Source organism: Phyllobates terribilis, unplaced genomic scaffold (genome assembly GCF_046119375.1).
Source record: "Phyllobates terribilis strain yellow unplaced genomic scaffold, ASM4611937v1 Scaffold_251__1_contigs__length_2838608, whole genome shotgun sequence".
Taxonomy (NCBI): Eukaryota; Metazoa; Chordata; class Amphibia; order Anura; family Dendrobatidae; genus Phyllobates; species Phyllobates terribilis.
Window position 1 is genome coordinate 180,154 of NW_027363011.1, and position 18,397 is coordinate 198,550.

The window sequence follows — 18,397 nt, forward strand, 5'->3', positions numbered from 1 at the left end:
CGTGAATACATTTAAGAAAACATGGGGCTTATGGTTGGATACACCTGGAATGCCATCAAGGGGGTTATTGTTGGAGAGACAATGACTTATGGGAGAAGGGCAGTATTGGCGAGGTCTAATGTTTCATTGTAATGTGTATTGGAATTCCTTAACATGTGGTATGGGTAATATAGCACACCTATATGTGTATAGGATTATAATGCTTATTACAATATTATGGTTATATAAGAGATTTCAAGACTGTGGAATGTTAATTGTAGGATATAGTAACTGCAAGTTATCAGATGGTAATGGGCAAGCTGAAAGGATATACAGGAGAGATGCATGTATGTGATCCCTATGGTATGTTATTTTATTATTGTATGCACTGGTTTCTTGTTTTATAAAAAAACAAAAAAAACAACTAATGAATAAATCTCAATAAAAATGTATTGGATTAAAAATAAGATTAGAAAAAAGGCTTCTACCCTGTGTGGGTTCTCTGGTGCCTAATCAAATTGGATTTCTGGTTAAAACATTTCCCACAATCTGAACATGAAAAAGGCTTCTCCTCTGTGTGAGTTCTCTGGTGCTTAACCAAATCCGATTTATGGGTAAAACATTTCCCACATTCTGAACATGAAAAGGGCTTCTCCCCCGTGTGGGTTCTCTGGTGCGTAACCAAAGCTGATTTAAGGTTAAAACATTTCCCACATTCTGAACATGAAAAGGGCTTCTCGCCTGTGTGGGTTCTCTGGTGGTTATCAAGATGCTCTTTCCGGTTAAAACATTTCCCACATTCTGAACAGGAAAAGGGCTTCTCGCCTGTGTGGGTTCTCTGGTGGTTATCAAGATGCTCTTTCCGGTTAAAACATTTCCCACATTCTGAACAGGAAAAGGGCTTCTCCCCTGTGTGGGTTCTCTGGTGGTTATCAAGATGGTCTTTCCGATTAAAATATTTCCCACATTCTGAACATGAAAAAGGCTTCTCCTCTGTGTGGGTTCTCTGGTGATCAACAAAAACTGATTTCTGGTTAAAATATTTTCCACAATTGGAACAAAAAAATATATTGTCCGCTTTGTGTATTTTTTGAGGTTTAAGAATAGACTTTTCGAGGGTAAAACTATTTCCATTTTCTGAACATAAAAATGATTTCTTTGCTTTAGGAGCAGTTCGTTTTTTAATGCTTATTTTATTTTCATTTTCCTTAGTAGTTGGCAATGAATCAGAAGATAGGACCTGTTTCATAGGATCAGATGATTGATGTTTGCTGTGAAGGGATGATGGTATATCTGGAGTAATGGCATTCACTTCAATTGTATCATGTGGGATCTCAAGATCATCCAATTTAAAAATCTCCTGTCCCTCTGATCTCCTGGTACAATCATCTGCCAAGAAAAAAAAAAACAATTATTAATTTTGAATAAAATGTCCTTGAAATTTATGTTTTTGAACATTTCTACTTAAAATGTCTAAACAAACACATCCCTGGGCTACATGCTAGTCCAGGAAAATGAAGAAATATATGCTCAAGTTTAAAAATCAATTTTATTAGACGCAAATCTAAAAAATAGAGGAATATTTAAAATATATTTCTTCATTTTCCTGGACTAGCATGTAGCCCAGGGATGTGTTTGTTTAGATTGATTTAGAAGTGGTATGCAATCTTTATTTATTTTTCTATGGGATTCTTGTGTTAATTGTACTTAAAATGTCTGTAGAAATGGGAAGTTATTGACAGAATGACAGTTCACAGTCTAATAGAAAACCTCATAGGATGAACCAGTAGAGCGTGGTGTCCAACTGTTCATTCTGCCTCCAAAATATGGAATAAGAAGCCATCAAAAAATGTTATGTAGGCAAAAATGATACCAATAAAAACTTCTACTCATCCTACAAAAAACAAGCCCCCCACTCAGGTCCATCATCTGTCAGTGGAAAAACAGAGGTTTCCACTTTATTAGTGGCTCAAAGGCACTTGAGAATCAACATGGCTTCCATAAACCAATCCAGCAATATCTTCTTTTCCGAAGTCAAATCTCACCCTCACTTCTCAGCCTTGCAGTGTGCCCAAACCACATTTATCATCCATGTATTTGGCATTACTATAGTGAGAAGAACCCACTTAATTTACGGTGTGTGTCTCCTGGAGCACAATCTGAGCACTATGTGTTGGGTAATAAAATGGCCAATATGCAATTTTTACTCTCCAACATCCAGGGCTAATTTTCGGAAAATGCCTGTGTAGTCAAAATAATCAATACTCCTATAGATTAATTCACTGAGAGTTGTAATTTCCAAAATGAAGTCACTTTATGGGGATTTCTACTGCTCTGGTTTTCTGACATTTTGTCATATTAGGGCTTCTGCAAATGGTTTGTCCCATCTCCTCTGGGATCTGATCCTGTGAATCGGCTTCTGTCACCAGGAGCCGCCTTATTCATTCTGCAGGCGGCGCTGGTGATGGGAGTAATTAGAGTATGGGGCTCGGTGGCTCTTGGCAATCTAAACTATCTTAAGGGACAATATTTTCTGGCAGATGAGTTTCAAGAAGAAATATTAGGCATTCAAAGAGAACTTTTTATAATAGTGCAGAGATGAGGTGTCTTAAATTTAGAGCTTGGGCATTTGGAAGAGGCAATGGAGATCTTTTTGAAAGGCTACCAGGGAGTTACAGAGTCACATAAGTGAGGAAGGCCGATCCCACTACAATGAAGCTATCATACTGAATGAACTGGTAAAAAAAAAAAAAAAATATATAAAAACATGTAACATCCCCAACAACAACGTATGTATGAAGGGAGAAATCCAACACTAAACCGGAGTTGCACTCATTTATGCTGGAGCATTGGAGCTACTATGAATTCTGACCAGCAGAGTATAGAAAGTATTAGTGCTCCCTGTTTCAGGAGAGATTGTGTAGTAATCTGAATTCCTTAGGATTGAAAACATAATGGAATTTATGACGTGGAGTGAATCCATGAAACCAGGGCTGGAGCCAACACATCTCCTGCAGGCGGGAATAAATGTATATTACAGCCATCAGCCACGCACAGCTTAGAGATATATCATGGCACAGGTGTAATGTTTTTAGTGTAGCTTATCGCAATCCTGTTTGAAGTTAGTTGGTTGAAAAGAAATTGAAAAGTCAAGATAAAGGGAAACTCTGCTGTTATTGTACAGTGTCTTGTAAGGACCATATGAGCACATTCAGCAGCACAGAAGGGAGAGAAGGTAGATTCATCCAATAAGATATCAGGGTTCTAGGAAGCCAACACCATCATTACCCTCCGCTTTCTCTTACAGGCCCATCATAATATTTTTCTTCAAGTGATTTTCTAACTTGTCAGCACATTCTACGTACGCTGTCATTTGGCTTTGTAGTTTACAGATATGGGCAGGTAACGGTCAGCGTCTTCTAATCCTAGGGAGTAGGTGGATCCTCCAGGTTGTAAGTTCTATAGAAAAGGTCTTTCACAATTTCACAAAGTAATTTGAACATTTTCGGACAGAGGAGAATGTTGTGGTCGAGCGGCAAAATGGTGATCCACGATTGTGATACGGCCGGACTACACCACCGATAAAGCAGCCACAGCCGGTGACTGAGAAGAATCTGTGACTTGTCAGCATTTAGTGGTCACTACTCACCTGGGTAGTCATATGTAGGAATCTCCTCTTTACACCGCTCATCACCCATCACATATGTTTCTGTAGTATTAATATGGGTCTGATCTTCACTCTGGAACAAATAATATAGAAGTAAGATGGAGAAGTCACATCTATGATCAGCTCTAATCCCGTCATCTCCACTGTTCTCATTACACAAATATAAATATTTGTGGATAAAACAAGACTGAACACAAGACCTTTACAGCCGTCTACACATTGTAGGGGAGATCTCATGACACCTTCTCTCCATCTACCTGATGATCCTGAGGAACATTGGGATCTTCTTGTTTACAGGCCTGTGGAAGAAGAGGACGGGGACATCTCTCTGGTGTTGTCCTCTTACTGGATCGATCTGGAGGAAACACATACAGGGACTGAATTATTTTCATACGGATAATTGTAAGCTGCGTGTATTTAGTCCTGTCTATTACCTGGTGATGTGAGGGGCTGGGGAATCTTCATCATGACGTCCCTGTACAGATCTTTGTGTCCTTGTAAATACTCCCACTCCTCCATGGAGAAATAGACGGCGACATCCTGACACCGTATAGGAACCTGACACATACAATGATACCGTCATCTCCACAATCCCTTCATAGCGTTACTGTATAATGTCCCAGCATTCCCAGTAATGTCACCTCTTCAATCAGAAGCTCAATCATCTTGTAGGTGAGTTCTAGGATCTTCTGGTCATTGATGTCCTCATGTATCAAGGGGTGAGGTGGAGGCCCCGTGATTAGTCTCAGGGGTTTTCCCCATCCCTCAGACACAGGGTCCTGACAGCACTCACTAGAGGTCTTCTTCACTACTGTGTAATCCTGGTTAAGGAAAGACACATTAATAAATCTCACAACAGACATTTCCAGAGTCCTCACCTCTCCAGTTCTGTTCATCTGTTATTCCCATAGATAAGAATGATTAAATGTGATGTCATCAGAATCTCTCACCTCTCCAGTAAGCCGGAAGAGGATCTCTAGGGTGAGGTGTAATATCCTCGCCGCCATCTTGTCCCTGTCCATATCCATCTTTGATGGATAAATCAGGAAAATTTTCTTATATGGAAGATCTCCACTGAGAGGATCCGGTGTTGTAGAGACCTGAATGAGGAGATGATGAGCCGATGGAACATCATAAAAATCCTGTTGGTATAATACAACTATTGGACATAATGAGGGGAAACATATAAGATTTATGATTTTACAGTATTTAGTTTTTTCTTTACATCTAGTAATAAAACCTTTATATTTTAGGCCACAGACAACAAGCAATTTCTTCCTCGGAGTCTGCAGCTGAATACGTTTCTCATAGACTCATCTTCCATACCGCTAATTCTCGTCTCATATTCCGACACTGGCATTAGCAGTACTGCAGGAGATATTAATTTCACGTGACATGAGAAATAACTACATGATGAGGCAACATCTTCTACTACGGCTCTAAAAACATATTTAGCCACAAACCGTCACTAAACACATCAACACAGGCTGTCTGTATGAATGTTCCCCGTCTTCCCCGGACTGTAATCTTCTATCAAGTTACAGCTCATGTCTGATTCACACACAGAAGTTTGAGGATTTTATAAAAGCTGTTTTGATTGCACAAACACCGCGGACAGCAATTATTTGATATTAAAATCTACGTGTACAGTGTATTATGGGGTTTATTTCTGGCCTTAGGCTTTCCTATATTACAAGAAAAACCCCAGAAAAAAAGCAGATATTAAAATGTTTCAAAAGAAAATGGTCACCAACAATTCTTGTAAAAAGAAAAAACATGCAAAAAGCAGAAGACACATATTATTTTTTAACACGTTAAACATTTGTTTTTGTTTTTATATGAACTCTTTTGGGCACCAGAACATAGATGTACACAGCAAGGATGACACAGGTGCGGCTGCAACAAAATCCCTGGCAGCTTAACCACTTGCTCCTGCAAAAAGCAAACATGGTATCTAAGAAGGTTTGACAGAGTTTGGCCCAATGCCCCTTCTTCCCCAAGTGCTCAATGGTATAGTTCCTACAATACTTAAATGCCTAATAATGGTGTCTGGGCCTGCAATGTACAAAAGTCTATTAGGCCGGGACAGAGGCAGCGTCCAATAAGTTACCTTTTAACGCCACCCTTAAATATTAGACTAAAGTTGCATGAAAGCACTGATTTTGGGGGTTTTGGTCGACTATATAATGTATTTGGGGGCCTCCCTACAGATGCAGTCAGTCATACAGACCACAGGAAAGCTGGAATATTTGTGTGTATGGGGGAGTCGGGAGAGATAGCCATCTGCCAAATGACCATTCAACCAATACTTATCTCATGTGTATGGGGTCGTTACTATTGCACTGACAGGTAGTGATAATACACGGCACTACAGTAGTACAGTGCATCACCTGAGCAATCAGAGGCTTGTATGTTGTATGATTGCACTAATGAAAGTTGTTTAAAAAAGTTTATAAAAAAGGTTTAAAAAAAAGTTTAAGTGAAAATATCACAGTTTTAGCAAAAATAAATATTTGTCACTATAGGGAAAGCATGCATGTAATGGGAAAATGGAGAGGGAGGTCAGCTCACTGTTTATTCAATGCACTTTGTCTAAAGATCACTGGAGCCGCCCTGGTCAGGGACATTTCAAGTAGAGAAAGGAGGAGGGATGGATTCTCCAGCATTGTCTATATTGTTAAAACCTCACATTTATTGTAAATTCATAAAAACTGTTGTGATGGCATACCACCAAGTGCCCACATACCAAACCAATGCTTATTCATGGTTTGCAACATGTGAGTCTGATACTTTTATATCCTTCCCTTTCAAACACCTCGGTGTCCATTGATTACTGAGTACTTCTCAGACAATTTGACCCTGTACTGTATGGAAGGAAAAGATAATTGTCACAGTTCCACCCCTCACTGTGTCTGGGATGCAGTTACTGACAGCTCAGCCGTCCAATCTTGTACAGGGGCATGCTGGAGCTGTCGGTACTTTGATTGACAGCTCGGTGGTCCAATCTGGTACAGGGGCGTGCTGAAGCTGTCAGTGTGTTGATTGACAGCTTGGCTGTCCAATCTGAGACTGGGAGGCACTGGCTATTTCCAGGTGTTCATCATTCCAGGTGACTGCTAGGCTACATAACTGAGCTGTTTCTCCCTGACCTCTGCCAGACGTACATTCAGCTAGTGTGAGGTTTGTTTCTCTGTGCCTAAGTGTTCTTTGTATTGATATTCTGTTGCCTGACCTTGGACCTTGCTCTGCCCATCCGTCTGTTTAACTCCTTCTGCTCTGATCCGCTATCCTGGTATTCTGACCAACGTAACGTTACCTGACTATGCCTTTGCCTCTTCCCTCTGTTTATGACGTACCCTCCTGTTTTTTTACTCTGGACCCCTCGACTATTCTGTCTCACAGCTTGGCAGTGAAAAGTGACTCAGCGTCACATTACGTCTGGCCAATACGTTTTTCTTTTTCATCTGTATGGAGACTGTTCACACGCTCTGTGACCATATGGCGAATTTGAAGCTGATGACTCAGGATCTGGCTAAGAAATGCCAGAGTCTGGAGTCATCACAATGTCAGTTGCAGGGTCAGATAACTAATCTAATGAAAATCTCGGATAACCCTCCACTGCCGGCAGTGGCTGTGACGTTAGTACCCTCTGATGTACAGTTGGTCTCTCCTGAATCTGTATTAGACCTCCATGATAAATTTTCTGGAGAGAAAGACCAGTTTAGGGTCTTCAGGGAGAGCTGTCAGGGGAGGAGTTCTAGCCGGTGGGAATAATCATGTCCCTTCGACAAGGGTGCCCTCAGACCTGGGCATTTTCCTTGTCCCCACAAGCCCCAGAACGGTTTTCTGTTGACGCCTTCTTTGACAGTTTAGGACTGATATATGACGAACCCAACAGGATCCAGGTCGCTGAGGCTAAGATCCTGGCTCAAGGGGGTCGCACAGCTGAGGACTACTGCACTGAGTTCCGGCAGTGGTCCACTGCAGTTCTGTGGAACGATGCAGCTCTCAGGTGCCAGTTCTACAAAGGCCTTTCTAAAACCCTTAAGGACGCCCTGGTCCTCCATGAAGCTCCTTGTTCCCTGGCGGAGGCCATGATCCAGGCCATATGAATGGACTGTACAATCCATGAGAGACGTGAGGAACAACAAGCTGCCCATTATATTCTCCCGGAGCAGGTCCATTTACCAGAGGTGGAGCCATTGGAGATTAAAGTTGCCAGTCTTCGTGTTGTAGACGTAGACAAGATCTCGGACTCTGCCTGTATTGTGGTCTCGCTGAACATTTTCTCAAGAATTGCCCTACTTGCCCTCAGGCTAGCACACCATCAGGAGAACGTCCGAGTCTGGGTGATGGCCAAGGAGGTCACCCAGACTCCCACGTACCTTTTTCTGCTAAAGTACTGATAAATACAGTGTTATGCTTTGAGAACCAGGTGTTATCAACATTGGCTTTCATTGACTGTGGGTCTGCTGCTAACTTTATTGATTCGGGACTGGTTCTGAAGTTAGGGTTAGGGACAGTTCGTTTAGAAAGACCCAAGCAAATCTTTGCCCTTGACAAGACGCCATTATCTAGGAATTTGATCAAGAAGGTAACAGTGGATTTCACGCTTCAAGTGGGAGCACTCCACCTTGAATCCTTCTCATGTTTTGTGTTGGATAATTTACCTGTTGGGTTGGTACTAGGGCTTCCATGGTTGCCGATTCACAATCCTGTTATTGATTGGTGTCAGAGGGAGATTGTTAAATGGGGCCCTAATTGTTGCAAGAAATGTTTAAAAACTGTACAAACATGCTCCGCTAGTCTGAAGGGTCTGCCGGGGTACCTGAAGGACTTTGGAGATGTGTTCTCAGAGAAAGAGGCGGAGATACTACCTCCCCATCATCCTTATGATTGTGCTATTGATCTTATTCCTTGTGCCAAATTGCCTAAAGCTCTCCTTTACAATTTGTCTGGGCCTGAATGGGCAAGAATATGCTAACAAAAGTTTACAGAAGGGTCATATCCGTCCTTCCTCCTCTCCGGTAGCTGCCATTTTTTTCTTCGTAAAAAAGAAAGATGGGGGTCTCCATCCTTGTCTCGATTTCCGAGAACTCGACAAAATCATGGTTAAAAATACGTACCCACTTTCACTCATCCACAACCTATATAATCAGCTTCTGGGGGCCATGGTGTTCTCTAAACTTGATCTTAGAGGGGCTTACAATTTGATCCGCATCCGGGAGGGTGATTAGTGGAAAACAGCATTTTTAAGGTCTGAGGGTCTGTTTGAAAACCTTGTCATTAGTGTTGAGCGAATTTGTTCAGCATTTCGGAGCTGATTTTTTGGCGTGAAAAAGTCGGAACCCTGCACACAAACACGAATTTTAAATGCCAAACAAATTCGCTCAACACTACTTGTCATGCCATTTGGGTTACTAAATGCACATGTCCGTGTTGTGTTACAAAGATTAAGTGAGAACTCTTTGTGTGCTAAATTAGAGAAATGTGTTTGTTCTGTTCAGGAAATTTCATTCTTGGGGTTCATCTTGTCAGCAGAAGGGTTTAAGATGGACCCTTGGAAGGTACAGGCCATAATTGACTGGGTTCAGCTTCGTGATCTCAAGCCTTTGGAGCATTTTGTGGGATTCGCCAACTATTATAGGAAATTTATCAAGAGGTTTTCTCAGATTGTATAACCTCTTACTGACCTTACACGTAAGGGGGCAAATCTCAAGGTGTGGTCACAGAGTGCTATCAGGGCTTTTGAAAAATGAAAAGAGTGTTTCATGCCTCTTCCCATTCTGATCTAACCAGATCTCAAAGAGCCATCCATTGTAGAGGTGGATGCTTCGGAGGTCGGAGTGGGGGCGGTTTTGTCGCAGGGGTCCAAAACTCTGACTAACTTGCGTCCATGGGCTTTTTTGTCTAAATAATTTTCGGCAGAAAGAAGTTATGATGTTGGGAATCGTGAGTTACTTTCTGTAAAATTAGCCTTTGAGGAATGGAGGCATTTTTTGGAGGAGCGGTTCATCCAGTTACTGTGGTCAGTGATCAGAAGAATCTAGCTTACATTGAATCAGCTAAAAGATAAACTCCCACAGAGGCATTACATTCAGACCGGAGTCTAAAGGCCCCGTCACACTAAGCGATGCAGCAGCGATCCCGACAACGATACGACCTGTCAGGGATCGTTGCTGCATCGCTAATACATCGCTGGTGAGCTGTCAAACAGGCAGGCTCACCAGCGATGAGGGGAGCAGCGATATCGTGGAAAGAATCGTTCCACGATGTCCTGCTCCCGTTACCAGCCTGCTGCTTAAGCAGGAGCAGGCTGGTAACTATGGTAAATATCGGGTTACTAAGTGCGCGTGTGCCCCTAGTAACCCGCTGTTTACCATGGATACCACTCTGCTACGGTGCGCTGGAGCCTCCGCTCACTGTAGCAGAGTGGTATCCATGGTAAACAGCGGGTTACTAAGTGCGCGCGTGCCCCTAGTAACCCGATATTTACCATGGTTACCAGCCAGATCGTTGGTCCCGCTGGTCACACACAGCGATGTGTGCTGGCCAGCGGGAGGCCAACGACCAAAAAATGGTCCAGGACACTTTGCAACGATCAGCGACCTCACAGCAGGGGCCTGATCGTTGCAAAGTGTCACACATAGCAACATCGCTGGTGAGGTCGCTGGTGAGTCACCAAAACCGTGACACAGCAGCGATCTCGCTAGCGATATCGCTTAGTGTGACGGGGCCTTAAGAATGTGAAAGCTGACGCATTATCTCGTAGTCTCGATTCAGTTTCTCCTCCAGAACCTCCATCCTCCATTATTCCTCAGGGTATTGTGGTTTCTATGGTAACCTCAGAATTGGAAAAGGAGATCCATAACGCCCAGTCATTGGCTTCTTCCGACACTCCAGGATCTAAATCATTTGTGCCTGTGTACCTAAGATTGTGTGTGTTACAAGAATTTCATGATTCCGTCTTAAGTGGTCATCCTGGGGTTACTGCTACATGGAAAGTCATTACCAGACTTTTTTGGTGGCTGTCCATGCATAATGATATCAAAGATTTTGTATCTGCTTGTGATGCCTGCGCACGCGCTAAAGTCAGTCACATCCGGCCGTCCGGGGAATTGGCTCCACTGCCAATTCTAGAAAGGCCATGGACTCATTTGTCCATGGATTTCATCATGGATTTGCCTCTGTCTGGTGGGAAAATTGCTATCTGGGTGGTAGTTGACCGATTCAGCAAACAAGCTCATTTTGTTCCTTTGTCAGGATTACCTAATGCAGAGACACTCTCCAAGTTGTTTATTTCTCATATTGTAAGTTACGTGGTATCCCTCTTAACATTTTGTCTGATAGGGGAGTACAATTTGTCTTCAAGTTCTGGAGAGCTTTTTGTAATAAGGTCAGGATTAACTTGTCCTTTTCATCTGCTTACCACCCTGAGACCAACGGTCAGACTGAGAGGACAAATCAATCTTTGGAACAAATTTTAAGGTGCTTTGTGGCAGCTCAGCAGGAGGACTGGTCTTCGTTTTTACCTCTTGCTGAATTTGCATTTAACAGTCGAGTACAGTCTACTGGAACCTCTCCGTTTTTCTGTAATTATAGATTGAATCCCCATTTTGGTGAATTTTCTAGGATTAGTTCTAAATGTCCTGGGGTGGAAGTCGCCGTACAAATACTTGGAGATGTCTGGAAGGAGGTTCAGAAGAATATTGGACCACTTAGACTCGCCAAAAACAGAAGGCCGATAGAAGACGTTCAGTGGGTCCTGTTTTTAAGATCGGGGATAAGGTTTGGTTGTCATCCAGGAACTTTAAACTTCAAGTGCCGTCTGCAAAATTGGGTCCAAAGTTTATTGGTCCAAATGAGATCGTTGAGGTGGTCAATCCAGTGGCATTCAGATTAAAGCTTCCTCCATCCCTTCGCATCCCTAATGTCTTCCATAAATCCCTATTAAAGGCGTTTATCCCTTCGGTATTATCTCTCTCATCCCCGCCTCCTCCAGTGTCAGTCGACGATGGCTTAGAGCATGAGGTTCAGAGGGTGGTGGATTCTCGTAGGGTCCGAAATTCCCTCCAATACCTCATCCACTGGAGGGGATACGGACCAGAGGAGAGATCCTAGGTCCCTGCTTGAGATGTGAAGGCCGATCAGTTAGTCAGGGCCTTCCATCTAAAGTTTCCTGGGAAGCCTTGGGGTCCGGCGGCCTCCCTTAGAAGAGGGGGTACTGTCAAGGTTCCACCCCTCACTGTGTCTGGGATACAGTTACTGACAACTCAGCCATCCAATCTTGTACAGGGGCATGCTGGAGCTGTCGGTACTTTGACAACTCGGTGGTCCAATCTGGTATAGGGGCGTGCTGAAGCTGTCAGTGTGGTGATTGCCTGCTCGGCTGTCCAATCTGAGACTGGGTGGCACTTGCTATCTCCAGGTGTTCATCATTCCAGATGACTGCCAGGCTACATAACTAGCTGTTTCTCCCTGACCTCTGCCAGACGTACATTCAGCTAGTGTGAGGTTTGTTTCTCTGTGCCTAAGTGTTCTTTGTATTGATATTCTGTTGCCTGACCTTGGACCTTGTTCTGACCATCCGTCTGTTTAACCCCTTCTGCTCTGATTCGCTATCCTCCTGGTATTCTGACCAACATAACGTTACCTGCCTAAGCCTTTGCCTCTTCCTTCTGTTTATGACGTACCCTCCTGGCTTTTAACTCCGGACTCCTCGGCTATTCCGTCTCACAGCTTGGCTGTAAAAAGTGACTCAGCGTCACAATAATACACAAATACAACTCATGCATGAGATATTCAATAAAATCACTGAAAATCAAAAACAAATACAATTAATTGCACTGTAATATTAAATCCTGTCTGATATTCATTCCCTGTGGGGCTCTAGTTTGTAATTTAAAAATCCAATGTGACTTTCTATTTAACATTTTTCTTTTCATATCTCCACCTCTTAATGGTTTATAAGCCTTTTCTATTCCTAAAATCTGAAGGATATGATATCCCCTTTATACATAGTAACATAGTAAAGTAGGTTGAATAAAGACCTAGGTCCATCAAGTTCAACCTTTCTCCCCCAATTGTACTCCCTACGCTAACACTAAACTAACTTAATGGAACCAGGCCTCACAAATGTATTACCATTTTTATTATTACTGCACTATTACAGTTACAAATGAACCAGTTTATAATTTTTTAATTAGTTTTATTTTTTGTATTACTCATATGGTATTACTAAAATCCCTGTACTTAAATCTGTTGATCCAGAAGAAGGCAAAAAACCCAGGACACATTCAGACAATTTGCATCCTTCTTGACCCCGAGAAAAAGCGATCAGTACAAGAACCCTGGATCAAATGTACTACTATAGGTGTAACATTTTGTATAATTTAACTGTAACCCACAATGTTACCTGTGTCAAGGAAATCATTCAGCCCTTTTTTGAAAGCTGATATAGTGTCTGCCATTACTACCTCCTGTAGTAGGGCATTCCACAGCCCAACTGCTCTTACTGCAAAGAACCATTTCCTGTTTAGGTGCCGGAATCACCTTTCTTTCACCCGTAATGATTGCCCCCTGGTTCTTAGTATAGTCTTTGGAAGGAATAAGTCATGTGCTAGACCTTTGTATTGACCACACATATCTCTATATATGTAGATGAGATCCCCTCTGAGGCGTCGTTTTTCTAAGCTAAAGAGGCTCAACTTTTTCAACCTCTCATCATATGAGAGGTCTACCATCCTATATAATAATCTAGTTGCCCACCTTTGAACTGACTCTAACTTCTGAATATCCTTTTTAAAATGTGGAGCCCAAAACTTGATCCCATATTCCAGATGTGGCCTCACCAGTGATTAATAAAGGGGTAACAATACGTTGGGATTGCAGGATTTTATTTCTCTTTTTATACACCCTAAAATCTTGTTTGCTTTTGCTGCTTGACATTGAGCACTGCTGCTCAGCTTACTTGTAACCAGAATACCCAAATCCTTCTCCTGTTCTGTAGTCCTGAGTATACTCCCACTTAATGTATATGCAGCAATAGGATTACTCCATCTTATGTGCATTACTCTACATTTATCTACATTAAACTTAATCTGCCAAGTGTTTGCCCATTCAGTCATCTTATCCAGATCGTTCTGCAATATCGTAATGTCAAGATCAGATTTTAATATCCTACATAGTTTGGTATCGTCAGCAAAAACTGGCACTTTACTTACAATCCCATTCCCAAGGTCATTAATAAAGAGGTTAAAAAGAATTGGTCCTAGCACAGATCCCTGTAGCACCCCACTGCGGACTATGTCCTATTTAGAGAATGTACCATTTATGACGACTCTTTGTTTCCTATCATTTAGCCAATTCCTTACCAATCTACATATAGTTCCCCCAAGTCATTGCTTCTGTAGCTTCAGTATAAGGCTGCTATGTGGTACAGTATCAAATGCCTTTGCAAAGTCCAGGTAAATCACATCAGCCACATTACCAACATCTAGATTTGCACTTATCCCCTCATAGAACCCCAACATGTTGGTTAGACACAACCTATTTTTCATGAATCCGTGCTGATTATCATTTATTATATTATTCTCTGCAATATATCTCTGCAGGTCATCTCTTATGATGCCCTCAAAAACTATGCACACTACTGATGTCAGACTTACCGGACGGTAGTGTAACGGGTCTGGGAGGCGGAACCTCTGAGCTACTATACAAGGGGGCGGTCCTTGTAAGGGAGCGGGTGGCGACCAGGGAAGACGGGCAGGAAGTCACAGCAGGTGACCGGGACAGTCTCTGAGTGAACGGGCTGGAGGTCACGGCAAGTGACCGGGGCAGTCTCTGGATGAACGGGCAGATGGTCACGGCAAGTGACCGGGGCAGTCTCTGGGTAAAGGGTTGGTACGACCTGTGGCGGCTGATGATAGACGTGAGCTCCCAGGTGAGCAGGCGAGAGTCTCTGGATGAACGGGTGGTCACAGCATGTGACGGCGGAGCCTCCAGGAAGACCAACAGACAGGCGGCAGAAGAGCGCTCCCAGGTGAGCGGGCAGAAGTCTCTGGACAGGCGGGTGGTCACAGCACGTGACGGCAGAGCCTCCAGGTAGGCTAGCAGACAGGCAGCAGATGAGCGCTCCCAGGTGAGCGGGCAGGAGTCACTGGACAGGCAGGTGGTCACAGCACGTGACGGCGGAGCCTCCAGGTAGGCTAGCAAGCAGGTAGCAGATGTGTGCTCCCAGGTGAGCAGGCAAGCTGGTCCATAGACAGACTGACAGGAGTTGGAAGGCAGACCGTCGGACCTCAGGCAGGTGGCTGGAGTGCGCTCCCAGGTGAGCGGACAGGCTGGTCCTTAGACAGACTGACAGGAGTAGTAAGGCAGACCGTCGGACCTCAGACTAGCAGGCAGGTAGCAGATAATCAGGCAGGAATAAGACAGCAAGCTGGCAGGAATCTGGCAGGTATCTGGCAGGTAACTGGCAACGGGACCTGAGGGCTGAAGCAGAGTAGTGAACAGTGCAACAACATTGCTCGGGCACCTCCATTTTGGAGGAGGTGCCTTATATATGGTGAAGTCCTCCGGCCATTGGCCGGGGACTCCTTAGGACGGCGCGCGCGGCCCCTTTAAGAGGGAGGGAGAGCGCGCGTGCGCGCCCTAAGCACAGTGGCCGGGAAGGAGCGCGCGCTGCCAGCAGAGCGGGAGGAGGACGCCGGGCACGGAGCAGAGAGGTGAGGGGAACAGCGTCCCTGCCTAGCAGAGGGCAGGGACGCCGGCGCTACAGTACCCCCCCCTTTAGGCCCCCCCTTTTTTAGGCCAGACAGAAATTTAGCTAGGATAAGAGGGGCATGGATGTTCTCCCGGGGCTCCCACGTTCTCTCCTCAGGACCAAACCCCTTCCAATCTACTAGAAAAAAGGTCTTTCCTCTTACCCTTTTGGTGGCAAGAATGTTCTCTACCTCAAACTCGTCCTCAGCAGAAACCGGAGCAGGAGGCGTACCTGTAGACTTGGAAAAAGAGTTAAGTACCACAGGTTTGAGGAGAGATACATGGAAGGAGTTAGGGATCCGTAAGTTGGCCGGAAGTTTCAATTTAGAGGCCACCGGGTTGATCTGACTGATGACCTCCAGAGGACCGATGAACCGAGGCCCTAACTTGTAAGAAGGTATCTTGAGTCGGACATATTTAGATGAGAGCCAGACTTTATCTCCAGGACGAAATTGTGGAGGATCCAGGCGTTTTTTGTCAGCATGTCTTTTCATCCGTTCGGACGACTGAAGGAGTGCGGATCGGGTACTCTCCCAAATGGAGGAAAATTTGCTAACGAGAGATTCCGCAGCCGGGTTGTCCACAGAGGTGGAGACAGGAAAAGGAATCCGAGGATGCTGACCGAAGACTACAAAGAACGGGGATTTGGAGGAGGATTCGCTCTCGTGATTGTTATAAGAGAACTCGGCCCATGGTAGGAGATCCACCCAGTCTGAATGATGGGCATTAACGAAGTGCCGGAGGTAAGTGGTCAGGTTCTGATTGATCCGCTCCACTTGACCATTGGACTGTGGGTGGTAAGCGGAAGAGAAGTCCAGGGTGACGTCTAGCAGTTTACAAGTGGCTCTCCAGAAATGTGAGGTGAACTGTACCCCACGATCCGACACGATGTGGAGGGGCAGGCCATGAAGACGGAAGATGTGGCGGATAAAGTCTTTAGCCAGCTCGGGTGCAGACGGGAGGGCTGGCAGGGGAATAAAGTGAGCCATCTTGGAAAAGCGATCAGCGACCACCCAAATGACCGTACAACCGGCGGAGACGGGGAGATCAGTTATGAAGTCCATAGCAATATGCTGCCAGGGGGCAGCAGGCATAGGAAGCGGAAGGAGGCGACCGGCTGGCAGGTGTCTCGGGACTTTCTTGCGGGCGCAGGACACACAGGCAGAAACAAAGTCTATTACGTCCTTGTGCAGGGTAGGCCACCAGTAGTGCCGGGCAATAAGCTGGAGGGTCTTTTTCTGACCGGCGTGGCCAGCTAGTTTAGACGAATGGCCCCAGTGTAGGATCTTCTTCCGATCAGGTACTGAAACAAACGTCTTACCGGGAGGGAGACGATTTAGACTCACGGGAGCCACCTGCATTACTCTGGCGGGATCGATGATATGTTTAGGTTCTTCCTCGAGATCGGACACCAGAAAGGATCGGGACAAGGCGTCTGCTTTGACGTTTTTGTCAGCCGGGCGAAAATGAAGAACAAAATCAAAGCGAGCAAAAAACAAGGACCACCGGGCTTGGCGCGGGTTAAGTCTCTGGGCATGCTGGAGGTAAGCCAAGTTCTTGTGGTCAGTGTAAATTATTACCGGGTGAAGAGCCCCCTCGAGTAGGTAACGCCACTCCTCCAACGCCAGCTTGATGGCCAATAACTCTCGGTCTCCTATGGAATAGTTGCGCTCAGAAGAGGAGAAGAGTTTGGAGAAGAAGCCACAAGTTACCATTCTCCCAGAAGATGATTTTTGAGTAAGTACCGCTCCGGCTCCAGAGGAGGAAGCGTCAACTTCCAGGAAGAACTGCTTGTTGCCGTCCGGGCGATGCAGCACCGGGGCGGAAGAGAAGGCCTGTTTTAGGGAAAGAAAGGCCTCCTCTGCTTCGGGCGGCCACTCTTTGGGATTAGTACCCTTACGGGTGAGCGCAGAAATTGGGGCAGTCCGGGAAGAGAAGTGTGGTATGAAGAGGCGGTAGTAGTTAGCGAAGCCCAGGAATCGCTGAATGGCCTTCAACCCCTCCGGTCGAGGCCATTTCTCGATGGCAGACAGTTTCTCTGGATCTATTCGTAGGCCGGTCTGAGAAATAATGTAGCCCAAAAACGGAAGCGAGGTCTGCTCAAAGAGGCACTTCTCGTATTTAGCGAAGAGGTGATTCTGCCTGAGCCTGAGCAGGACCTGACGAACGTCCCTCCGGTGAGTCTGGAGATCCGGAGAGAAGACCAAGATGTCGTCCAGGTACACCACTACGCAGGAGTAGAGAAGGTCCCGGAAGATGTCATTGACCAACTCTTGAAAGACGGCAGGAGTGTTACAGAGACCAAAGGGCATTACCAGATATTCATAGTGGCCGTCCCGGGTGTTGAATGCCGTCTTCCATTCATCCCCCTGACGGATACGGACCAGGTTGTACGCCCCACGGAGGTCCAGTTTGGTGAAGATTCTAGCCCCCCTCAGACGATCAAATAACTCCGGAATGAGCGGAAGGGGGTACTTATTCTTCACCGTGATCTGGTTAAGGCCTCTATAGTCTATACAGGGACGGAGAGAGCCGTCCTTCTTTTTGACGAAAAAGAAGCCTGCTCCCGCCGGGGAGGTAGATTTCCGGATGAATCCCCTGGCCAGATTCTCCTCAATATATTCGGACATCGACCGGGTCTCAGCAGCGGATAATGGATAAATACGCCCACGGGGAGGAGTAGTACCAGGTAACAGGTCGATAGGGCAGTCGTATGGTCTATGAGGGGGTAGTGTCTCTGCTTCCTTTTTATTAAAGACATCCGCATAAGACCAATAAGGAATCAGAAGTCCAGGTAGATTAGCTGGGGTAGGAGAAGGACGGACGGGATGGACGGGAACCAGACAGGTCTTATGGCAGTCCTGTCCCCAGCGAAGGACTTCTCCGGTCTGCCAGTCAAGCACGGGTGCATGTCTCTGGAGCCAAGGTAGGCCTAGCAAGTGGGTGTGGGAGAGTCCAGGCAGAACATAAAAGGAGATACTCTCAGAA

At 45.1% G+C, this 18,397-nt stretch overlaps 1 protein-coding gene across 1 annotated transcript; it reads right to left on the bottom strand.

Moving 5' to 3' along the window:
• Positions 1-332: 332 nt before the first annotated feature.
• Positions 333-4,684, bottom strand: LOC141218935 (uncharacterized). The gene is made up of 2 exons (XM_073665989.1): positions 4,525-4,684; positions 333-1,368 (listed from the first exon to the last, which is right to left on the bottom strand). The coding sequence occupies exons 1-2, from the start codon at positions 4,553-4,555 to the stop codon at positions 464-466; spliced, it is 936 nt and encodes a 311-aa protein (XP_073522090.1). The 5' UTR covers positions 4,556-4,684; the 3' UTR covers positions 333-463.
• Between the last annotated feature and the right edge of the window lie 13,713 nt (positions 4,685-18,397).

Coding starts and splice junctions, on each gene's coding strand:
- LOC141218935 (XM_073665989.1), bottom strand. CDS start 4,555: ATGGGAATAACAGATGAACAGAACTGGAGAG. Junction 1,369..4,524: donor AGATGAACAGAACTGGAGAG/GTGAGGACTCTG, acceptor TTTTCTTGGCAG/ATGATTGTACCAGGAGATCA.